This window comes from Cetorhinus maximus, unplaced genomic scaffold (assembly GCF_964194155.1).
Source record: "Cetorhinus maximus unplaced genomic scaffold, sCetMax3.hap1.1 HAP1_SCAFFOLD_2067, whole genome shotgun sequence".
NCBI lineage: Eukaryota > Metazoa > Chordata > Chondrichthyes > Lamniformes > Cetorhinidae > Cetorhinus > Cetorhinus maximus.
This window is the reverse complement of record NW_027598007.1, coordinates 17279-40556: the sequence shown is the minus strand read 5'-3', so window position 1 is coordinate 40556 and position 23278 is coordinate 17279. Positions and strand designations below refer to the sequence as shown.

The window sequence follows — 23278 nt, the reverse complement described above, 5'->3', positions numbered from 1 at the left end:
ATCCCATTCTCCCCCTCACTCCCCACACCCTTTAATATCCCACCCAGTCTAATCCCACTCTCCCCCTCACACCCCACACCCTTGAATATCCCACCCAGTCTAATTCCATTCTCCCCCTCACTCCCCACACCCTTTAATATCCCTCCCAGTCTAATTCCATTCTCCCCTTCACTCCCCACACCCTTTAATATCCCACCCACTCTAATCCCACTCTCCCCCTCACTCCTCGCACCCTTTAATATCCCACCCAGTCTAATCCCTCTCTCCTCCTCACTTCCCTCACCATTTAACATATCCCACCCAGTATAATCCCACTCTCCCCCTCACTCCCCACACCCTTTAATATCCCACCCAGTCTAATCCCGCTCTCCCCTTCACTCCCCACACCCTTTAATATCCCACCCAGTCTAATCCCGCTCTCCATCTTACTCCCCGCACCCTTTAATATCCCACCCAGTCTAATCCCATTCTCCCCCTCACTCCCCACACCCTTTAATATCCCACCCAGTCTAATCCCACTCTCCCCCTCACACCCCACACCCTTTAATATCCCACCCATTCTAATCCCACTCTCCCCCTCACTCCCCGCACCCTTTAATATCCCACCCAGTCTAATCCCTCTCTCCCCCTCACTTCCCTCACCATTTAACATATCCCACCCAGTATAATCCCACTCTCCCCCTCACTCCCCACACCCTTTAATATCCCACCCAGTCTAATCCCGCTCTCCCCTTCACTCCCCACACCCTTTAATATCCCACCCAGTCTAATCCCTCTCTCCCCCTCACTTCCCTCACCATTTAACATATCCCACCCAGTATAATCCCACTCTCCCCCTCACTCCCCACACCCTTTAATATCCCACCCAGTCTAATCCCGCTCTCCCCTTCACTCCCCACACCCTTTAATATCCCACCCAGTCTAATCCCACTCTCCCCCTCACTCCTCGCACCCTTTAATATCCCTCCCGGTCTAACCCCACTCTCTCCCACACTCCTACTACCCTTTTATGTCCCTCCCAGTCTAATCCCGCTCTCCATCTCACTCCCCGCACCATTTAATATCCCACCCAGTCTAATCCCACTCTCTCCCCACTCCTACTACCCTTTTATGTCCTACCCAGTCTAATCCCACTCTCCATCTCACTCCCCGCACCCTTTAATATCCCACCCAGTCTAATCCCACTCTCTCCCACACTCCCACTACCCTTTAATATCCCACCCAGTCTAATACCCCTCTCTCCCTCACTCCCCGCACTCTTTAATATCCCACCCAGTCTAATCCCACTCTCCCACTCACTCCCCGCACCCTTTAATATCCTACCCAGTCTAATCCCGCTCTCCCCCTCACTCCCCGCACCCTTTAATATCCCATCCCGTCTAATCCCAATCTCTCCCTCACTCCCCGCACCCTTTAATATCCCCCCCAGTCTAATCCCACTCTCCCCCTCACTCCCCGCACCCTTTAATATCCCACCCAGTCTAATCCCGCTCTCCCCATCGCTCCCCACACCTTTTAATATCCCACCCAGTCTAATCCCGCTCTCCCCCTCACTCCCCACACCTTTTAATATCCGACGCAGTCTAATCCCGCTCTCCCCATCGCTCCCCACACCATTTAACATCCCACCCAGTGTGATCCGACAAGGTTAAATCTTGCCATGACTTGCCAATGGCGTTTGCCCCCTTGTTGTGATGTGCAGAACCGTGTGATCATAGGAAGAAATTATTGGCCTTGGAGGGTGCCCAGAGCAGTTTGACCAATATGATACCGGGGCTAGAAGGGTTTGATGGTGTGGACAAGGTTGCACAAGCTGAGAATGTTTTCCATTGTGTTTAGTAGATGGAGGGGTGATTTAAAGCAGGTGTTTAAAATGATACCGTGTGTCGGTGGAGTAGGATCATTTCCTCTGTGGGTGGTCGGGAGGGAGTCCAGAACAAGGGGAAAATAACCTTGAACTCAGAGCTAGGATCTAGAGGCATTCAACAAGCAGTTTTTCCACACCAAAGGTAGTGGATACCTGGAACTCCATCCCTCGAAAGCCTGAGCATTCTGAGGGGGACAAATGGAATTGAAGACTGGGATTAATGAGTTTGGTGTTTGGAGCGGAGGGGGAGAGGGAGGATTTGAGACACAGATCAGCCGCGGTCTGACGGACTGACGGAGCAGGCTCGAGGGGTTGATGGCCGCCTCCTGTTGCTGCTCCTAAGGCCTAGGAATAGCTTATCCATCACTCAGGGTATCAAGCCTAGAACGCAATGGTTCAGAGATCGGGGGGGGGATGGGCAGGATATGAAACCAACAGTTATACAGAGGAGAAAAGTAATAAGGTTGGTCACACATGAGGATGTGAAACTGCGACGAGGTTACATTCACTCCTTCCCCTTTCAGTTTATAACCGTGTCCTGTAAGTACTAAACAGCCACCGAAAATAGGTTTAACATCGTGATTAGACAGGGGTAAATAGATCCTCCTGTGTTCCACTGCCCCAGGACCCATTCCTACCCATTTGAATGTGGCTATGGCTTCTCTTCCCTTCCCTGGTCCCATCAGAACAGCCACTGCTTCTGGTTATGTCGTGTATCACATGTTGCCAAAGATCCCAAGGTGCTTCTCAGGAGTGTAAGCCAACAACGTTTGGCCCTAACTGCACAAGGAGGCATTAGGGACAGGTCAAAGAGGTCGGTTTTAAGGAGCTTCTTACAGGAGAGAGGTGGAGAGAGATGCGGAGAGGTTTAGGGAGGGAATTCCAGGGCTCAGGGCCCACCCCCGGGGCAGCTGAAGGCACGGCCGCCAATGGTGGAGCGATGGGAATCGGGGGATGCTCGAGAGGCCGGAATTGGAGGAGCGCAGAGATCTTGGAAGGGTTGTAGGGGCTGGAGGAGGTTACAGAGATAGGGAGGGTTGTAGGGGCTGGAGGATGTTACAGAGATAGGGAGGGGTGTAGGGGCTGCTGGTTACAGAGAAAGGGAGGGGTGGTAGGGGCTGGAGGAGGTTACAGAGATAGGGAGGGGTGTAGGGGCTGGAGGAGGTTACAGAGATAGGGAGGGGTGTAGGGGCTGGAGGACATTACAGAGATAGGGAGGGGTGTAGGGCTGGAGGAGGTTACAGAGATAGGGAGGGGTGTAGGGACTGGAGGAGATTACAGAGATAGGGAGGGGTGTAGGGGCTGGAGGAGGTTACAGAGATAGGGAGGGGTGTAGGGGCTGGAGGAGGTTACAGAGATAGGGAGGGGTGTAGGGGCTGGAGGAGGTTACAGAGATAGGGAGGGGTGTAGGGGCTGGAGGAGGTTACAGAGATAGGGAGGGGTGGTAGGGGCTGGAGGAGGTTACAGAGATAGGGAGGGGGTGTAGGGGCTGGAGGAGGTTACAGAGATAGGGAGGGGTGGTAGGGGCTGGAGGAGGTTACAGAGATAGGGAGGGGGTGTAGGGGCTGGAGGAGGTTACAGAGATAGGGAGGGGTGTAGGGGCTGGAGGAGGTTACAGAGATAGGGAGGGGTGTAGGGGCTGGAGGAGGTTACAGAGATAGGGAGGGGTGGTAGGGGCTGGAGGAGGTTACAGAGATAGGGAGGGGGTGTAGGGGCTGGAGGAGGTTACAGAGATAGGGAGGGGTGTAGGGGCTGGAGGAGGTTACAGAGATAGGGAGGGTTGTAGGGGCTGGAGGAGGTTACAGAGATAGGGAGGGTTGTAGGGGCTGGAGGATGTTACAGAGATAGGGAGGGGTGTAGGGGCTGCTGGTTACAGAGAAAGGGAGGGGTGGTAGGGGCTGGAGGAGGTTACAGAGATAGGGAGGGGTGTAGGGGCTGGAGGAGGTTACAGAGATAGGGAGGGGTGTAGGGGGTGGAGGAGGTTACAGAGATAGAGAGGGTTGTCTGGGCTGGAGGAGGTTACAGAGATAGGGAGGGGTGTAGGGGCTGGAGGCGGTTACTGAGATAGGGAGGGGTGTAGGGGCTGGAGGAGGTTACTGAGATAGGGAGGGGTGTAGGGGCTGAAGGAGGTTACAGAGATAGGGAGGGGTGTAGGGTCTGGAGGAGGGTACAGAGATAGGGAGGGGTGTAGGGGCTGAAGGAGGTTACAGAGAAAGGGAGGGGTTTAGGGGCTGGAGGAGGTTACAGAGATAGGGAGGGGTGTAGGGGCTGGAGGAGGTTACAGAGATAGGGAGGGGTGTAGGGGCTGGAGGAGGTTACAGGGATAGGGAGAGGTGTAGGGGCTGGAGGAGGTTACAGGGATAGGGAGGGGTGTAGGGGCTGGAGGAGGTTACAGAGAAAGGGAGGGGTGGTAGGGGCTGGAGGAGGTTACAGAGATAGGGAGGGGTGTAGGGGCTGGAGGAGGTTACAGGGATAGGGAGGGGTGTAGGGGCTGGAGGAGGTTACAGGGATAGGGAGGGGTGTAGGGGCTGGAGGAGGTTACAGAGATAGGGAGGGGTGTAGGGGCTGGAGGAGGTTACAGAGATAGGGAGGGGTGTAGGGGCTGGAGTAGGTTACAGAGATAGGGAGGGGTGTAGGGGCTGGAGGAGGTTAGAGAGATAGGGAGGGGTGTAGGGGCTGGAGGAGGTTAGAGAGATAGGGAGGGGTGTAGGGGCTGGAGGAGGTTACAGAGATAGGGAGGGTTGTAGGGGCTGGAGGAGGTTACAGAGATAGGGAGGGGTGTAGGGGCTGGAGGAGGTTACAGAGATAGGGAGGGGTGTAGGGGCTGGAGGAGGTTACAGAGATAGGGAGGGTTGTAGGGGCTGGAGGAGGTTACAGAGATAGGGAGGGGTGTAGGGGCTGGAGGAGGTTACAGAGATAGGGAGGGGTGTAGGGGCTGGAGGAGGTTACAGAGATAGGGAGGGATCAGAAGTTTTATCCAGTGAACTCTCATCTACCTGATCCCTCCAGCTGGATCACCGCTGACAGAATCATTCCTTTCAATATAAAATTAGAAAAAATAACGAAACAGCCCCTGTACACGGACAGTACACACACGGTAAATGGGGAATGATTGATTCACTCCCGCCTGGGACTGTCCGATCTGTGTCTGTCTCCGTGTCAGCTCCTGTACACGGACAGTACACACAGGGTAAGCGGGGAATGATTCACTCCCGTCGTTGTCCTGGGATCTGCTGAGATGTCTGATAGGCCGCCCCAAACAGTGGGACAGGCTTGTGGCTGCTCACTGAGCTCTGAGAGCTGAGGAGACTCGAATTCCCAAGTCCAGTATCTGCGCAGTTGATAGACGCTGTATCCCGAGCTATGTTACCCCCAAGCCACAACATTTTTCATGATGCAAAGCATTTTCGAGTGGCGACTTTGAGGTAATGATCAATGATGCGGAACAGCAGGGGGAGGCCATTCAGCCCATCGTACCTGTACCAGCTCTTTGGCAGAGCTCCCCGATTAATCACACCCCCACCGCACTGCTCTCCTCCCCCCTCATGGCCCTGTTAATGTTTGCCTTTAAGTATTTATCCGATTCCATCCTTTTTGAAAGTTCCTGTTGGATCTGCTCCCACCGCCTTCCAGATCACAACAACTCACTGTGTTTTTAAAAAGAAATACAATGGTTTCCTTTAGATCACCTTTTCCCAATCGTCTGCGCCCTCTGGTCGCTGACCCTCCTGCCACCTGGAAGCAGGTCATGCCCGGGTAACTAAAGGGGAGAAATCTGTCTGGTGACGGGGACAGAGCAGGGCAGCGGGTTGAATTGGATCAAAGAGGTATAGTGAATGGTGAGGTATAGGCTCAAAGGGCTGAATGGCCTCCTGCTACTAATCCTCTGTTCCTATGTTATCTCTGTAACCTCCTCCAGCCCCTACACCCCTCCCTATCTCTGTAACCTCCCCCAGCCCCTACACCCCTCCCTATCTCTGTACCCTCCTCCAGCCCTTACACCCCTCCCTATCTCTGTAACCTCCTCCAGCCCCTACACCCCTCCCTATCTCTGTAACCTCCTCCAGCCCCTACACCCCTCCCTATCTCTGTAACTTCCTCCAGCCCCTACACCCCTCCCTATCTCTGTAACCTCCTCCAGCCCCTACACCCCTCCCTATCTCTGTAACTTCCTCCAGCCCCTACACCCCTCCCTATCTCTGTAACCTCCTCCAGCCCCTACACCCCTCCCTATCTCTGTAATCTCCTCCAGCCCCTACACCCCTCCCTATCTCTGTAACCTCCTCCAGCCCCTACACCCCTCCCTATCTCCATAACCTCCTCCAGCCCCTACACCCCTCCCTATCTCTGTAACCTCCTCCAGCCCCTACACCCCTCCCTATCTCCATAACCTCCTCCAGCCCCTACACCCCTCCCTATCTCTGTAACCTCCTCCAGCCCCGACACCCCTCCCTATCTCTGTAACCTCCTCCAGCCCCTACACCCCTCCCTATCTCTGTAACCTCCTCCAGCCCCTACACCCCTCCCTACCTCTGTAACCTCCTCCAGCACCCTACACCCCTCCCTATCTCTGTAACCTCCTCCAGCCCCTACACCCCTCCCTATCCCTGTAACCTCCTCCAGCCCCTACACCCCTCCCTATCTCTGTAACCTCCTCCAGCCCCGACACCCCTCCCTATCTCTGTAACCTCCTCCAGCCCCTACACCCCTCTCTACCTCTGTAACCTCCTCCAGCCCCTACACCCCTCCCTATCTCCATAACCTCCTCCAGCCCCTACACCCCTCCCTATCTCTGTAACCTCCTCCAGCCCCGACACCCCTCCCTATCTCTGTAACCTCCTCCAGCCCCTACACCCCTCCCTATCTCTGTAACCTCCTCCAGCCCCTACACCCCTCCCTACCTCTGTAACCTCCTCCAGCACCCTACACCCCTCCCTATCTCTGTAACCTCCTCCAGCCCCTACACCCCTCCCTATCTCTGTAACCTCCTCCAGCCCCTACACCCCTCCCTATCTCTGTAACCTCCTCCAGCCCCTACACCCCCTCCCTATCTCTGTAACCTCCTCCAGCCCCTACACCCCTCCCTATCTCTGTAACCTCCTCCAGCCCCTACACCCCTCCCTATCTCTGTAACCTCCTCCAGCCCCTACACCCCCTCCCTATCTCTGTAACCTCCTCCAGCACTGGCTGGATGGGCTGAATGGTGCTGTGATTCTATGAGCCTGGGATGTACGTGGCGCCGAGCACCAAGTAGATGCTGCGGTGATTGTTAGATAATGAAGAGGTTGGGGTGGCCGCGGGTGAGGGAGGGAGAGAGAGACAGGAAAGCAGAGAGAATGTCACCATTGTTCAGCCTGACAGTGCTGTAATTCAGCGTGAGATTAACATTGAGCCTGGGTGAGAGTGGCAGCCAAAGAAAAAACCCTGCTTTGGAATTTTAATTCCCAGCGACCCTCCTCAAGGGCAACAGAGAGATGGGTTGTGTTTAATTAAATTCACTTTACCGTAATGTCAGAGCCATAGGCTGCACCCAGATATAACACACACCCCCAACCTACTTTTCCTAAAATGCACCCCCCATCCGCTGCTGCGTGCCCCCTGGTGCCTATCCCTTTGTGCATGTGGCTTGTCGGACACAGTACCAACCTCCCTGCTTGGGATTGATTAGCAACTGAGAAACCCCGAACAGGATCATCGACCGTGGTGGGGGGTGGGGGGGATGTGGTAAATTGGCTGGTGAAGTGACAGGCGGTTTGGGCTGGAAGATTTCACCACCCCCCCCACCCCCTCTCCTCACCCCGCCGCTGCCCCCGCCCCCACCCCCAACCTTTCCACACCTTGTAGCGTCCGACAGCACACACAGCCTGTGCCCGCACAATCACCCATCCAAAATCCCTGGGCTTGAAAAGGCCCCGAACAGAAACCTAAATTGTATCACTGAAAATGAGTGTGGAGGTGCAGCAAGTGACTATAGGGCGGCAAATGGTTTTTATTGCGAGGGCAATGGAATATAAAAGTGGGGAAGTTTTACTCCAGCTGTACAGGGCCTTGGTGAGACCACATCTGGAGTACTGCGCCCAGTTTTGGACTCCTTATTTGAGAGAGGATATCATTGCGTTAGAAGCAGTTCACAGAAAGTTCACTCATTCCTGGGACGAGGGGCTTACCTGATGAGGAAGAGGTTGGACAGGTCCATACCCATCGGAGTTTGGAAGAACGAGAGGAGATCTTATTGGAGCATGTCAGATCCTGAGGGGTGGTGATAGGGCGGACACCGGGAGGGTGTTTCCTCTTCTGGGGGAGTCTTGAACGAGGGGAGAGACGGTTTAAGAATAAGAGGTCTGAGGCAAGAATACTTTTCCCCAGAGAGCAGTGGAGGCTGGGTCATTGAATCTGTCCGAGATAGAGTCAGATTTTGGATCGACAAGGGAGTCAAGGGCGAGAAGGGGCAGACAGGAAAGTGGAGTGGAGACCACAACCAGATCAGCCTTACTGAATGGTGAGGTATAGACTCAAAGGGATGAATGGCCTCCTGCTCCTAATCCTCTGTTCCTATGTTATGCGAGAGCAACCTCAGGCTGTGGAGAAAAACGAGGAAAGTTTTGCTATTTCCATTTCTATCGCACCCTCCACTACAGGGCGTCCGAGAGGGCCTTACAGCCAATCAAACTCTCTGCTTTTTCGTGTAGCCGCTGTTGTAATGCAGGGAGCATAGCAGCCAATTTACACACAGCAAGCTCCCAGAAACAGTCATGGGTTTTGCTATAGTGGTCTTGGTTGAGCGGTAAATATTGGCCCCAGGATACCAGAGAGAACTTACCTGCTCTTATTAATGAGTGCCCCTGGGATTTTATACATCCACCAGAGGAGGGCCAAGTGTAACATCATTGAAATATGGCCCCTGTGACAGTGCAGCGCTCCCTCAGCACTGACCCTCCGACAGTGCGGCGCTCCCTCAGTACTGACCCTCCAACAGTGCGGCGCTCCCTCAGTACTGACCCTCCGACAGTGCGGCACTCCCTCAGTACTAACCATCAGACAGTGCGGCGCTCCCTCAGTACTGACCCTCCGACAGTGCGGCGCTCCCTCATTACTGACCCTCCGACAGTGCGGCGCTCCCTCAGTACTGTCCCTCCGACAGTGCGGCACTCCCTCAGTACTGTCCCTCCGACAGTGCGGCGCTCCCTCAGTACTGACCCTCCCACAGTGCGGCGCTCCCTCAGTACTGACCCTCCGACAGTGCGGCGCTCCCTCAGTACTGACCCTCCGACAGTGCGGCACTCCCTCAGTACTGACCATCAGACAGTGCGGCACTCCCTCAGTACTGACCATCAGACAGTGCGGCGCTCCCTCAGTACTGTCCCTCCAACAGTGCGGCGCTCCCTCAGTACTGACCCTCCGACAGTGCGGCGCTCCCTCAGTACTGACCCTCCGACAGTGCGGTGCTCCCCCAGTACTGACCCTCTGACAGTGCGGCGCTCCCTCAGTACTGACCCTCCCACAGTGCGGCACTCCCTCAGCACTGACCCTCCGACAGTGCGGCGCTCCCTCAGCACTGACCCTCCGACAGTGCGGCGCTCCCTCAGTATTGACCCTCCGACAGTGCAGCGCTCCCTCAGTACTGACCCTCCGACAGTGCGGTGCTCCCTCAGTACTGACCCTCCGACAGTGCGGTGCTCCCTCAGTACTGACCCTCTGACAGTGCGGCGCTCCCTCAGCACTGACCCTCTGACAGTGCGGCACTCCCTCAGCACTCAGCCTCCGACAGTGTGGCGCTCCCTCAGTACTGACCCTCCGACAGTGCAGCGCTCCCTCAGTACTGACCCTCCGACAGTGCGGTGCTCCCTCAGTACTGACCCTCCGACAGTGCGGTGCTCCCTCAGTACTGACCCTCTGACAGTGCGGCGCTCCCTCAGCACTGACCCTCTGACAGTGCGGCACTCCCTCAGCACTCAGCCTCCGACAGTGTGGCGCTCCCTCAGTACTGACCGTCCGACAGTGCGGCGCTCCCTCAGCACTGACCCTCCCACAGTGCGGCACTCCCTCAGCACTGACCCTCCGACAGTGCGGCGCTCCCTCAGTACTGCCCCTCCGACAGTGCGGCGCTCCCTCAGTACTGACCCTTCGACAGTGCGGCGCTCCCTCAGTACTGACCCTCCGACAGTGCGGTGCTCCCTCAGTACTGACCCTCCGACAGTGCGGTGCTCCCTCAGTACTGACCCTCTGACAGTGCGGCGCTCCCTCAGTACTGACCCTCTGACAGTGCAGCACTCCCTCAGCACTCACCCTCCGACAGTGTGGCGCTCCCTCAGTACTGACCCTACGACAGTGCAGCACTCCCTCAGTACTGACCCTCCCACAGTGTGGCGCTCCCTCAGTACTGACCCTCCGAAAGTGCGGCACTCCCTCAGTACTGACCCTCCGACAGTGCGGCACTCCCTCAGTACTGACCCTCCGACAGTGCGGCACTCCCTCAGCACTGACCCTCCGACAGTGTGGCGCTCCCTCAATACTGACCCTCCGACAGTGCGACACTCCCTCAGTACTGACCCTCCCACAGTGTGGTGCTCCCTCAGTACTGACCCTCCGAAAGTGTGGCACTCCCTCAGTACTGACCCTCCGACAGTGCGGCACTCCCTCAGTACTGACCCCCCGACAGTGCGGCACTCCCTCAGCACTGACCCTCCGACAGTGTGGCGCTCCCTCAATACTGACCCTCCGACAGTGCAACACTCCCTCAGTACTGACCCTCCCACAGTGTGGCGCTCCCTCAGTACTGACCCTCCGAAAGTGCGGCACTCCCTCAGTACTGACCCTCCGACAGTGCGGCACTCCCTCAGTACTGACCCTCCGACAGTGTGGCGCTCCCTCAGTACTGACCCTCCCACAGTGTGGCGCTCCCTCAGTACTGACCCTCCGAAAGTGCGGCACTCCCTCAGTACTGACCCTCCGAAAGTGCGGCACTCCCTCAGTATTGACCCTGCGACAGTGCGGCACTCCCTCAGTACTGACTCACAGGTGAGAGTGCTACCCACGGGGCTCCAGTCGACAGCAGTGTCACAGCCCCCTGGCCGGTCAGTTTCCCTCCTTCAGCTATTTTTCATCTTCCGAATGTTTCACTCTGTTAGGCTGGAGGTGCTGACTCTAATCCCGGGCGCTGGGTGCTCTCACTCGTTCAAGTTGATTGTGGATGGAGAGTCGGGCTGAAACTAAACGCGGAACAGTGACCATGAGAAGCTGTCACAGCTCCCACCTGACTCCGTCCCCTACAATCTCCAGCACTGGTCAGCCAGTCAAATTCCTGTCAGCGTCAGCGTCCGCAGAAGTCAAAGGTCAGGGGGGGTTGAGGGGGAGGAGAGCCTGGGACCTCGTGGTCCTTAATAAGCTCAAAAAGATAGAAAACACTTAATTTGACCCCACCAAACGCATATGACTGCACGCCTCGTTTGCTGTGGTTAGTGTATCAACTTTTATTTGTATGTTCAAGATGTGTTAACAAATTCGACATGAGAGGGAAAGTATTAGTGTAACATTTTAGCACAGAGTTGTGGTGTTATGTATTGTGAACACACCCAATTCACGTGTTTCTCTTTTTGACATCAATTTCAAACACCTCAGCTCATTTTAATTATCTTTTTTACAAGATACGACAAGGGACTAGAGAGAAAACCACAGACCACATCGGGTCCCAGAAGCGGCCCTTGTAAATTCACCAGGGTCCAACCACGTTGTGGAAATCGTATCCCCTTGCCAACATTTTTATTGAGGGCCACATTTCCCCCCTCGCTTTCCCCTGGATGGCGCTGACCCTCACCGGGCGACGGGTTCCCACGGGCAATGCCACGTCACCAACGCGCTCCACCCGTGTGTCCGCTTCCGTCGCCCGGCGTGAGGGGGTATCGACCGGACCTTCCGGCGGTTGTGAAGCCCCTGCCCCGAATTTCCCCCAAAACTCCAGAGGGGATGGGAGGTGCCCCTCCAGGAGCCCGCGGGATGCCCGCGCTCGGGGGGAAAGGGAGAAGCGAGGCCTGGGTGTTTCCCCCCCACACCACCCTCCCCTGTGCCAAGGAGGTCATGGGAATAGGAGATCCCCTCGGAAAATTCCCTCAACACCGCCCTGGGACCTTCTGGCTCCCCTGCAATACCTGCCTTCAGCTCCTGAACCAAACGAGAGAGGCAAATCCCAACGTTCAAGGCAGCAGAACCCATCTGTGCCGTTCCTGAACCCAATTATTTTTAGTATCACAGTCCAACTAACTGTCAAATTGCTCCTTTTCTAATCAGAGTTAAGTGTTTGTGGTGGAATATATGTGGAACAAAGTGGATCTTGATCGAAAGGAACCCTATTTTTTTTTTAAAAAAGATATAGAGTCAGATAGCTCTTGAATTTTCCAATAAAAAGGTTTCTTAAATCAGCTTGTGCTCTTTCATGAGGAGCTATTGTCCATATTCTTCAAACCCAATCTTCAGTTTCTTGTCCCTACTCTTCCCATCTCTCCAGGCTCAGCTAGGTCTAACTTATTACCCCAGTTGGTGTGTACCTCCCTCTCCCTCTTCCTCTCCCTCTCTAGGCTCCTGCCCTGACACTGACCTGCTCAGTGACTTATTAGAACAAAGCTGGTCGACGTGACTCCTCCAGCCCTGCTCTTGTCCATCATCTTAAAGAGCCGGTAAACCATACCTAGCCGGTAAATGACAGTGTCAACTCCTTCGGCAGCAATGGTTAAGCAGTGTCGTAAAGTGAGGTCCCAAAATGTGGGTTAAATTACCTCCAGAATGCACAAACGCTCAGTGTCAAAAGCAAAGCACTTCCTACCCCACATCATTCTGTCACAGGATTCATCTCCCTCTGTCTTCCCTGCCCCTCTCTTCTATTGCCATGAAAATCTCGAGACTAGACACAGGAACAAAAGGAATAGGAGCAGGAGGAGGCCACTCGGCCCATCGAGCCTGCTCCGCCATTCAATGCGATCGTGGCTGATCTTGGGCTTCAACTCCATTTTCCCCGCCCGCTCCCCCCCATATCCCTTCATTCCCCGAGAGAGCAAAAATCTGCCTATCCCCAGCCTTAGATGTCTTCAACGAAGGGGCATCCACCAACCCTCTGGGGTAGAGAATTCCAAAGATTCACAACCCTTTGAGTGAAGTAATTTCTCCTCATCTCAGTCCTAAGCGATCGGCCCCCTTATCCTGAGACTGTGCACCGCCCCCCCTGCTCCCCGGGTTCTAGATTCCCCAGCGATTGGAAACGGTCTCTCAGTGAGCTGTGAGGAACATCTTGGAAAAGCTGACGCTTGGTTTTGATGACAGAGAAGTTATTGGGGGGGGTGGGGGGTGGGGTCACTTAACAGGATATCGAAAGTGAAGCTGGAGTTATACTGTGCGATGCACAAAAGGACATTTAGGGACAGGAAGACCATGAACACAGAGGGTAAGGACCAGATGGGACAGATTGTTGAGGGGTTAAGGCCAGGAACATTAGACTTGTTTTGAGGAACAGTGGATGCTATGCTTAGAAAAATTTGGCCTTTTTCCTCTGATATTACTTTGTGCTCCAACCAACCACTAATTTTTCCCCCTCCCCCCCCGATTATTCCATTGCTATGAAGAGTGGGCCTCATCGCCCTATCCAAAGCTTCTCCGTTAAAAATAAACGAGAGAGAGAGAGAGAGAGATGTTTGGGGGATATGTCTCTCGTGTCTTCGAACACTGGCCCAGAGGCTGGTAGAGTCAAAACATTCGTGTGTTGACCCCGGCAGTCATTTCCCTGCCCATTCCCAGCCCAAACCTCGGAAAATGAATCTTTCCTTGTGTAGGACCAGCTTGAGAAGAGGGAGTGAGGCTGGCACTGAGCGCTCTGCTCGTCTCAGTCAATAAGAACAGGAGGGAGCTTTTTTTACTGGTCCTCCAACCTGTCCTGCCATTCCATGAGGTCACAGCTGACCTGTGACCTAACTCCAGATCTACCCACCTTGGCCCCTTATCCCTGAACACCTTTATTTAACAAAAATCTGTCAATCTCAGATTTAAAATCGATCGAGCATCAATTGCCATTCGGAACATGAGAAGCAGGAAGCCATTCAGCCCTTCAAGCCTGCTCCGCCATTCAATGAGACTGTGACTGATGATCTGCTTCAACACCATCTTCATGCACTATCCCTGTATCCCTTGATGTTTTCAACAGGTAGAAATCTATCGCTCTCGGTCTTGAACACGCTCAATCACTGACCCCCTCCCCCTCCCCCCACAAGCCCCCTGGGGTAGAGAATTCCAAAGATTCACCGCCCTCCGAGTGAGGGAATCCCTCCTCACCTCGGTTCTAAATGGCCTGTCTCCTCACTCCAAGACTGCGCCCCCTGGTTCTAGACCCCGCCCCACCCCCAGCCAGGGGAATATCCTTCCGGCATCAGAAGATGTTTAGGGAAGAGAGTACCCAAATTCCACTACCCTTTTATTCCCGAATGGTCTGGCTCTCTCATGTATAGACCCTGCCCCCTCGAGTCCTGGACTACCCAGCCAGCAGCAGTTGTTTCCCTCTATCCATCTCTTAGTATCTTGAAAACTTTGATCAGATCAAGAAACTCGACACCATCCAGGACAAAGCAGCCCCGCTTGATCGGCACCCCATCCACAAACATTCACTCCCTCCACCAACGACGCACAGTAGCAGCATGTGTACCATCTACAAGATGCACTGCAGCAACTCACCAAGGCTCCTTAGACAGCACCTTCCAAACCCAGGACCACTACCATCTAGAAGGACAAGGGCAGCAGACACATGGGGAACACCCACCACCTGGAAGTTCCCCTCCGAGCCACCCACCGTCCTGACTTGGAAATATATCGGCCGTTCCTTCACTGTCGCTGGGTCCAAATCCTGGAACTCCCTCCCTAACAGCATGGTGAGTGTACCTACACCACAGGGGACTGCAGCGGCTCAAGAAGGCGGCTCACCCACCCACCACCTTCTCGAGGGGCAATTAGGGATGGGCAGTAAATGCTGGGCCCGGCCAACGACACCCACCTCCCGTGAATGAATTTTTTTTTTTTAAAAATCACCCCTTAACTTTCTAAATTCCAGGGAATACAATCTTGAGCTCGTGTATTATCTCCTCATAATGTAACCCTTGGGGCGCAGGAGGTGACAGTGTTGATTCATCATTGTCTAAACACCCTATCTGTCCATCGACTGCATTGTAAAGCTCCCGGTTTTAAACTCCAATTTAAGGCAATAATTTCCCCCAATTTACGTGGCCGTGTATTTATGGGCGGAGTGGTCTCTGTGATCAATCATCTGGCTGCTGTAACCTTGGCTGATGTTGGTTGAAAGAACAGTATATGATGTTTGAAGCTGGTTATATCCAAGTCATCACACGGGCTTACTACTCATAACTTCAGGGACCTAAAAAACCCTCCTGCGAGCAATTTATTTTGTGTGAATTTTGCACTAATCTTCCGGGAGATGAAACATTTTCCATCCCTGCCTATTTTGAGGCACTCGGGTATGACACGTTAGTTCCAGGTTCCAAATTCAGAGGGAGAAATCCCTGTTGCTCCCGGTGTAACATTTTCCAGCTTTCCTGTTTCCTCTCCCAGCTGGTTTTCCCTATTTTTTTCCCACCCCCACTGTTGTCGTCGAGGCTACATTTGAACCCGAGGATCAGAGTTAAACATTCGGTGTCTGAGTCGCCGAGCGTTACACTATTTATAGTACAGACGCAGGCCATTAAGCCCGTCTAGCCCGTGCTGATGTTTATGCTCCACCTGAACTTCCTCCAAGCCCTACCTCATCTCACCCCGACAACACGTCCTTCTATTCCTTTCTCCCTCGAGTGTTTATCCAGCTCCCGCCCCCCCATAACTTGAATGCATCTCTGCCATTCACCTCGACCACTCCCCGTGGGAGCGAGTCCCACATTCTCCCCGCTCTCTGGGTAAAGAAGTTTCTCCTGAATTCCCCATCGGATTGATTAGTGATTATATTTCATTTCTGGCCCCTACTTCTGAAACATCCTCTCTCTGTGTCTAAGCTATTGAACCCCCCACCCCCGCCATCATCTTGAAGACCTCTATCAAATCCCTTTCTCAAGAAAAGAGCTCAAACCTCTTTGATATTTCCCAACAGGTACAACCTCTCAGTTTTGGTGTCTCAAATCTTCTCCAGTGTCTCTCTCTGTCCTTTTTGTTTTATGAAACGGAGAACAAAACTAAGCACAATACTCCACGTGGTCTCACTGAGGGTCAGCACAGGTTTAGCCTCCCCCACATCATTCTGTTGTCTCCCTCCCCTCCCCTCCAACTTCATCCTGTTGTAATATGCCTTAAAGTGATGACGTGCTGCTCTCGCTTAAGGGCATATTGCAATCTCAACGCTGCCGCCATGTTGCATGTTATAATGATATAAAAAAGCACCAATCGCTCATAAGGGATTGTGCAAACACACTATGGGTTTGTTTATTAGGAACAGGCACATGTGAACATATATACATGGATAGAAAGCTCAAGAACCTCAGAACTGCAGAGCTGTGTATCTGTGTTCTGCTCCAGGCTGAAATGAAACGGAGGCTGCATCACATGACACACTTCCCTTAAAGTGATGACATGCTGCTGTCCCTTAAAGGCATATTACAACACTTGCCCACCACCACCACCACCACCAAACTAAATCTTGGCTTGATCCGCTGAAGCCAGTTGATCTGGAACGCGACAGCTTTTAGCTTCTTGGTCAGAGGGGAACGCAAACCAATCCTGTGGGAGTTAGGAAGCTCCGATATGTACCGGGGACAAGTCATAACTCCGGGGGACCCCAGGTTAGAAAATCTTCAACACGCCCCAAGGCACCATCCATTTACAAGATAAGCGTTTTTCCAAATTGGAGTTTTGCCGTGGACTCTCGAGATATTACAACCACTCGAGTTTTCCTGTGTAACCCGTGTTGACAAATAGAGGGGGGCGGTGGGGGGAGGGAGGGTTTTATCACATGACAACGGCAGACGGGGTTACAGTGGGGCTGGATGGTGGGAGGAATTCCCTCAAAACAAATCGCCCCGCCGGTTTTTTTCCGACCCTCCTGTGTGCACATGTATAGCTCGGAGACACGTCCCTCACGTTCCATCTCACACACACAAATCACCTTGTATCACACTTTTCTTTAAAAAAATACAAAAAAGAAGAGGGTCATTTTCGATATACAAGCTTTCCCCGAGGGAAAATTGCCTTGGAACACCTCAGCAGTCTGTTTAACCTCTAACTAAACTCACATGCCTACTGAAGCAATGAGATCCGGCGGCCTTAAAGGGGCAGATCAGGTTAGAGACAGTAGCAACAAGACCTGGTGACCTTAAAGGGGCAGGCCAGGTTATAGACAGTAGCAACAAGACCTGGTGACCTTAAAGGGGCAGGCCAGGTTATAGACAGTAGCAACAAGACCTGGTGACCTTAAAGGGGCAGGCCAGGTTATAGATGACAGCAACTGGACGAAGTGGCTTAAAGGGGCAGGCGAGGTTATGTACAGCAGCAGCAACTAGAATGGCTGCCCTTAAAGGGACAGGCTGAATTATACACAGTAGCAACTAGACCTGGTGACCTTAAAGTGACAGACTAGGTGAAAGACAGTAGCAACTGGACTAGATGGCCTTAAAGGGATAGGCCAGGTTATACACGATAGCAGCTAGATCTGCTGGCCTTAAAGGGATAGGCCAGGTTATACACGGTAACAACTGGACGAGGAGACCTTAAAGGGACAGGCCAGGTTATACACACTTGCATCCTTAGCAACAGTATAATAACACATCACACGTTACATGGTACATTGGTCCCATCTTCACCAGCTTCCCGTGAGGAGTGCCACCAGACTTCAATGATATATTTAATAAGATTTTTGATCTGTTGGTGTTGTGGAGGTGGGGAGGTGGTGGAGAACAGGACTTGAAACCGTTTTTGCAGTGCACGGAATAGCCCAGTGTTGCTCGACTGTGAATATTCAGTGGCTCTGTGCAGACAGGCTGCAAGTGTGAGAAAGTCAGGCAGCCACTTAACTGAATGTTGACTGAGGCAGGAATACCTCGGTGAACGCGGAGGTCATTGTGAGGTTTTCCTGCCCTCTATCTAATGGTGATCTTCTCGGGGTCATGCTGTGAGCTCGCGTGGGGGTTGTTGGGAGCCGGGTTGAGGGGGTGGGGGCTGGGGGGGTGGGGAAAGCCCTTGAACAGACTGCAGATGATGGACCGAGGAGCCCTAGTTAGGCTGGAGCAGTGACAGGAGGGAGGGAGGGAGGGAGGGAGGGAGGGAGTGCCTCGGACTGGACATGACCAAGTCTGAGAGGGGTGGCGGGGGATACAAAAGAAAAGGAAGACTTCTGTTTCTCCAGCGTCTTTCGCAACCTCATCAGGTCCCAAAGGGCTTCCCGGCCATCGAAGCACTTTGTGAGGCGCAGTCAGTTTGTAATACAGGAAACGAGGCAGCCGATTTGTGCACAGCAAGATCGCAGAAACAATAAGAAGGTAATGACCAGGTCATTTTATTTTTTTGGTGTGGTTGTGGTTGAGGATTATACATTGGCCTCAGCAGGTCAGAGAGAATTTTCCTGCTCCTGTTTGCAATAGTAGCCTTGGGATCATTTATGTCCACTTGAGAGGACAGAGAGGCAAATCACTTGCGTCACACACAAATTACCTTTCAACACCTCGGGAGCCTTTCTCCAGGTATAATCAACCTCTAACTAAACTCGAGTGTCAACATGAGCGCCAAGACCTGATGGTCACGGCACCTCTGACAGTGCGGCGCTCCCTCAGTACTGACTCTCCGACAGTGCGGCACTCCCTCAGTACTGACCCTCCGACAGTGCGGCGCTCCCTCAGTACTGACCCTCCGACAGTGCGGCGCTCCCTCAGTACTGACCCTCCGACAGTGCGGCGCTCCCTCAGTACTGACCCTCCGACAGTGCGGCGCTCCCTCAGTACTGACCCTCCGACAGTGCGGCGCTCCCTCAGTACTGACCCTCCGACAGTGCGGCGCTCCCTCAGTACTGACCCTCCGACAGTGCGGCGCTCCCTCAGTACTGACCCTCCGACAGTGCGGCGCTCCCTCAGTACTGACCCTCCGACAGTGCGGCGCTCCCTCAGTACTGACCCTCCGACAGTGCGGCGCTCCCTCAGCACTGACCCTCCGACAGTGCGGCGCTCCCTCAGCACTGACCCTCCGACAGTGCGGCGCTCCCTCAGCACTGACCCTCCGACAGTGCGGCGCTCCCTCAGCACTGACCCTCCGACAGTGCGGCGCTCCCTCAGCACTGACCCTCCGACAGTGCGGCGCTCCCTCAGCACTGACCCTCCGACAGTGCGGCGCTCCCTCAGCACTGACCCTCCGACAGTGCGGCGCTCCCTCAGCACTGACCCTCCGACAGTGCGGCGCTCCCTCAGCACTGACCCTCCGACAGTGCGGCGCTCCCTCAGCACTGACCCTCCGACAGTGCGGCGCTCCCTCAGCACTGACCCTCCGACAGTGCGGCGCTCCCTCAGCACTGACCCTCCGACAGTGCGGCGCTCCCTCAGCACTGACCCTCCGACAGTGCGGCGCTCCCTCAGCACTGACCCTCCGACAGTGCGGCGCTCCCTCAGCACTGACCCTCCGACAGTGCGGCGCTCCCTCAGCACTGACCCTCCGACAGTGCGGCGCTCCCTCAGCACTGACCCTCCGACAGTGCGGCGCTCCCTCAGCACTGACCCTCCGACAGTGCGGCGCTCCCTCAGCACTGACCCTCCGACAGTGCGGCGCTCCCTCAGTACTGACCCTCCGACAGTGCGGCGCTCCCTCAGTACTGACCCTCCGACAGTGCGGCGCTCCCTCAGTACTGACCCTCCGACAGTGCGGCGCTCCCTCAGCACTGACCCTCCGACAGTGCGGCGCTCCCTCAGCACTGACCCTCCGACAGTGCGGCGCTCCCTCAGCACTGACCCTCCGACAGTGCGGCGCTCCCTCAGCACTGACCCTCCGACAGTGCGGCGCTCCCTCAGCACTGACCCTCCGACAGTGCGGCGCTCCCTCAGCACTGACCCTCCGACAGTGCGGCGCTCCCTCAGCACTGACCCTCCGACAGTGCGGCGCTCCCTCAGCACTGACCCTCCGACAGTGCGGCGCTCCCTCAGCACTGACCCTCCGACAGTGCGGCGCTCTCTCAGCACTGACCCTCCGACAGTGCGGCGCTCCCTCAGTACTGACCCTCCGACGGTGCGGCGCTCCCTCAGTACTGACCCTCCGACAGTGCGGCGCTCCCTCAGCACTGACCCTCCGACGGTGCGGCGCTCCCTCAGCACTGACCCTCCGACAGTGCGGCGCTCTCTCAGCACTGACCCTCCGACAGTGCGGCGCTCTCTCAGCACTGACCCTCCGACAGTGCGGCGCTCCCTCAGCACTGACCCTCCGACAGTGCTGCGCTCCCTCAGTACTGACCCTCCGACAGTGCGGCGCTCCCTCAGTACTGACCCTCCGACAGTGCGGCACTCCCTCAGTACTGACCCTCCGACAGTGCGGCGCTCCCTCAGTACTGACCCTCCGACAGTGCGGCGCTCCCTCAGTACTGACCCTCCGACAGTGCGGCGCTCCCTCAGTACTGACCCTCCGACAGTGCGGCACTCCCTCAGCACTGACCCTCCGACAGTGCGGCGCTCCCTCAGTACTGACCCTCCGAGTGCGGCACTCCCTCAGCACTGACCCTCCGACAGTGCGGCGCTCCCTCAGTACTGACCCTCCGAGTGCGGCGCTCCCTCAGTACTGACCCTCCGAGTGCGGCGCTCCCTCAATACTGACCCTTGGACTGGGTTACGGGCTCGAACCGTCTGGAGTGGGGATCGAACCGACAGCGTTCTGATTGGGAGTGGGGATGAGGTGGTTACCCACAGGCCACAGCTGATGCTGAGGAAAGTGTGTGCGTATCATTATTAAAAACGCAAGTAGCTCCAGAACAAAACAGTGGGGTTTAATTCCTCCATAAAGTCATCATATTCCCATGCTTTTTTTTCATATTTACTTTGTGCTTCCACCTGTACAATATATATTTCTTGACATTAAAGGGGTTTGAGAGATACGGGAAGGCATTGGGTAGAAAGGTTGAGGGGAAATGAGGTAAAGATCGATTTGGGTAGTTGAATTGATTTACCTTTCCCCATTCCTAGACGTCTTAGGAGGGACTTCTCAATAATCACTTTTTGATAAAAATATGACCCATTTTAAAGAGCTAAAAGCTTCAGTATGTTATTTACCACTTCTTGGCTCATCAGTGTGAGTAATGATATTGTTCAGATATATAACCCTTCATACTACACGCACCTAATATCCCCATCAAACACTCCCAGGGCAGGTACAGCACGGGGTTAGATACAGAGTAAAGCTCCCTCTACACTGTCCCCATCAAACACTCCCAGGACAGGTACAGCACAGGGTTAGATACAGAGTAAAGCTCCCTCTACACCGTCCCCATCAAACACTCCCAGGACAGGTACAGCATGGGGTTAGATACAGAGTAAAGCTCCCTCTACACCGTCCCCATCAAACACTCCCAGGACAGGTACAGCACGGGGTTAGATACAGAGTAAAGCTCCCTCTACACTGTCCCCATCAAACACTCCCAGGGCAGGTACAGCACAGGGTTAGATACAGAGTAAAGCTCCCTCTACACCATCCCCATCAAACACTCCCAGGGCAGGTACAGCACAGGGTTAGATACAGAGTAAAGCTCCCTCTACACCATCCCCATCAAACACTCCCAGGGCAGGTACAGCACGGGGTTAGATACAGAGTAAAGCTCCCTCTACACTGTCCCCATCAAACACTCCCAGGACAGGTACAGCACGGGATTAGATACAGAGTAATGCTGTCTCTACACTGTCCCCATCAAACACTCCCAGGACAGGTACAGCACGGGGTTAGATACAGAGTAAAGCTCCCTTTACACCGTCCCCATCAAACACTCCCAGGGCAGGTACAGCACAGGGTTAGATACAGAGTAAAGCTCCCTCTACACCGTCCCCATCAAACACTCCCAGGGCAGGTACAGCACAGGGTTAGATACAGACCCTTGGTCAGTAATAGAATTCTACCCTGACTATGATTGATTTCTTTACAGAGATATTTTGATTAAAGATGTCCTGTCCCAGAAGTTCCTCCCCTTTGAAGTTCTAATGTTTTCCCCTTTATCCCCAGGTGTTGATGTGGCGTTTGAGATACTCAACACCATTACTGCGCTTATCGAAACTGATGGGCAAAGCTGACCCATCAATGCTGACCCTGCTGCCTAGGTTACTGTGAACTGTGGTTTGAAGGCGGGTTGCGTTCTGTATGGATTTTTTGTTTTCATTGAATCGGTAGCCTGATCACATGAGGCACCATGTCTTACAGAGCTAGTCTCCTTGACGCTCCCCGTGTAATGAAACGGCAGCTCTCAATGTGCGAGCGCTGAGTGTCACGTCCCGGTGTCTGTAACCCCCCAGGAATGGGAACAGGGGAGCGTAGAGCTGCCACGTCACTATGTTTACAGGCCAGCAAACCCCTGCACCCCCCCACCCTCTATATCTGAACCCTCAGGTGAAGGGGGTCAAACAGGAACATGGGACTTAGGAGCAGGAGTAGGCCATTCAGCCCCCTCGAGCCTGCTGTGCCATTCAATAAAATAGTTGCTGATCTGGTCACGGTCTCAACTCCACTCTCCTGTCCGCCCCCCCCACACCCTCCATAACTCTTGCCTCCCTTGTCTGTCAAAGATCTGTCTAACTCAACCGTGAATAAATTCAACAACCCAGCCTCCCCTGCTCTCCGGGGAAGAGAGTTCCACAGATTAACGACCCTTTGAGAGAGGAAATCCCTCCTCATCTCTCTTACACAGTTGACCCCTTATTCTTATTATTACCTCTTACTCCCCAGACTCAACTGTCCATTGCTCCCCGTCTTCCAGCCTCTGCAAACTTCAGCTCCGCCAAGCCTCTGTCCCTGGCCCTGTCTCCTGCCTCACGCCAAGTCCCGTTCGCACCCCCGTGCCCACTGGCTCCCAGTGCAGCCAAGTCCGCATGCCAAAAATTGCTACCCTTGTTCTCAAACACCTCCATCGCCTCTTCGTCCCCTCCCTACCTCTGCGACCCGCTCGGAGATCCCCGAGCTCCTCCAATCCCCTGATTCCCATCGCTCCGCCATTGGCGGCCGTGCCTTCAGCTGCCTGGGGGGGACCCCTGAGCTCTGGAATTCCCCTCCCTCAACTCACGCTCTCTCCTGCTTTAAGATGCCCCTTAAGAAAACCAACCTCTTTGACCGAGACTTCGCTTGATAATTGCTGTGAAGAATCTTGGGAAGTTTTCTTTCCCCTCCAGTTAAAGATGCCAAATAAATACAAGTTATTGGTCATGAGAAGAGGTAGGGATTTAG

At 54.4% G+C, this 23278-nt stretch overlaps 1 protein-coding gene across 1 annotated transcript; it reads left to right on the top strand.

The window, feature by feature from the left end:
• Window positions 1–18377: 18377 nt before the first annotated feature.
• On the top strand, window positions 18378–21418 carry LOC144676908 (uncharacterized). Its single transcript, XM_078537225.1, has 2 exons — window positions 18378–18824; window positions 19915–21418. Exons 1-2 carry the CDS (start codon window positions 18623–18625, stop codon window positions 20640–20642), a joined length of 930 nt encoding a protein of 309 aa, XP_078393351.1. The 5' UTR covers window positions 18378–18622; the 3' UTR covers window positions 20643–21418.
• Window positions 21419–23278: the final 1860 nt, after the last annotated feature.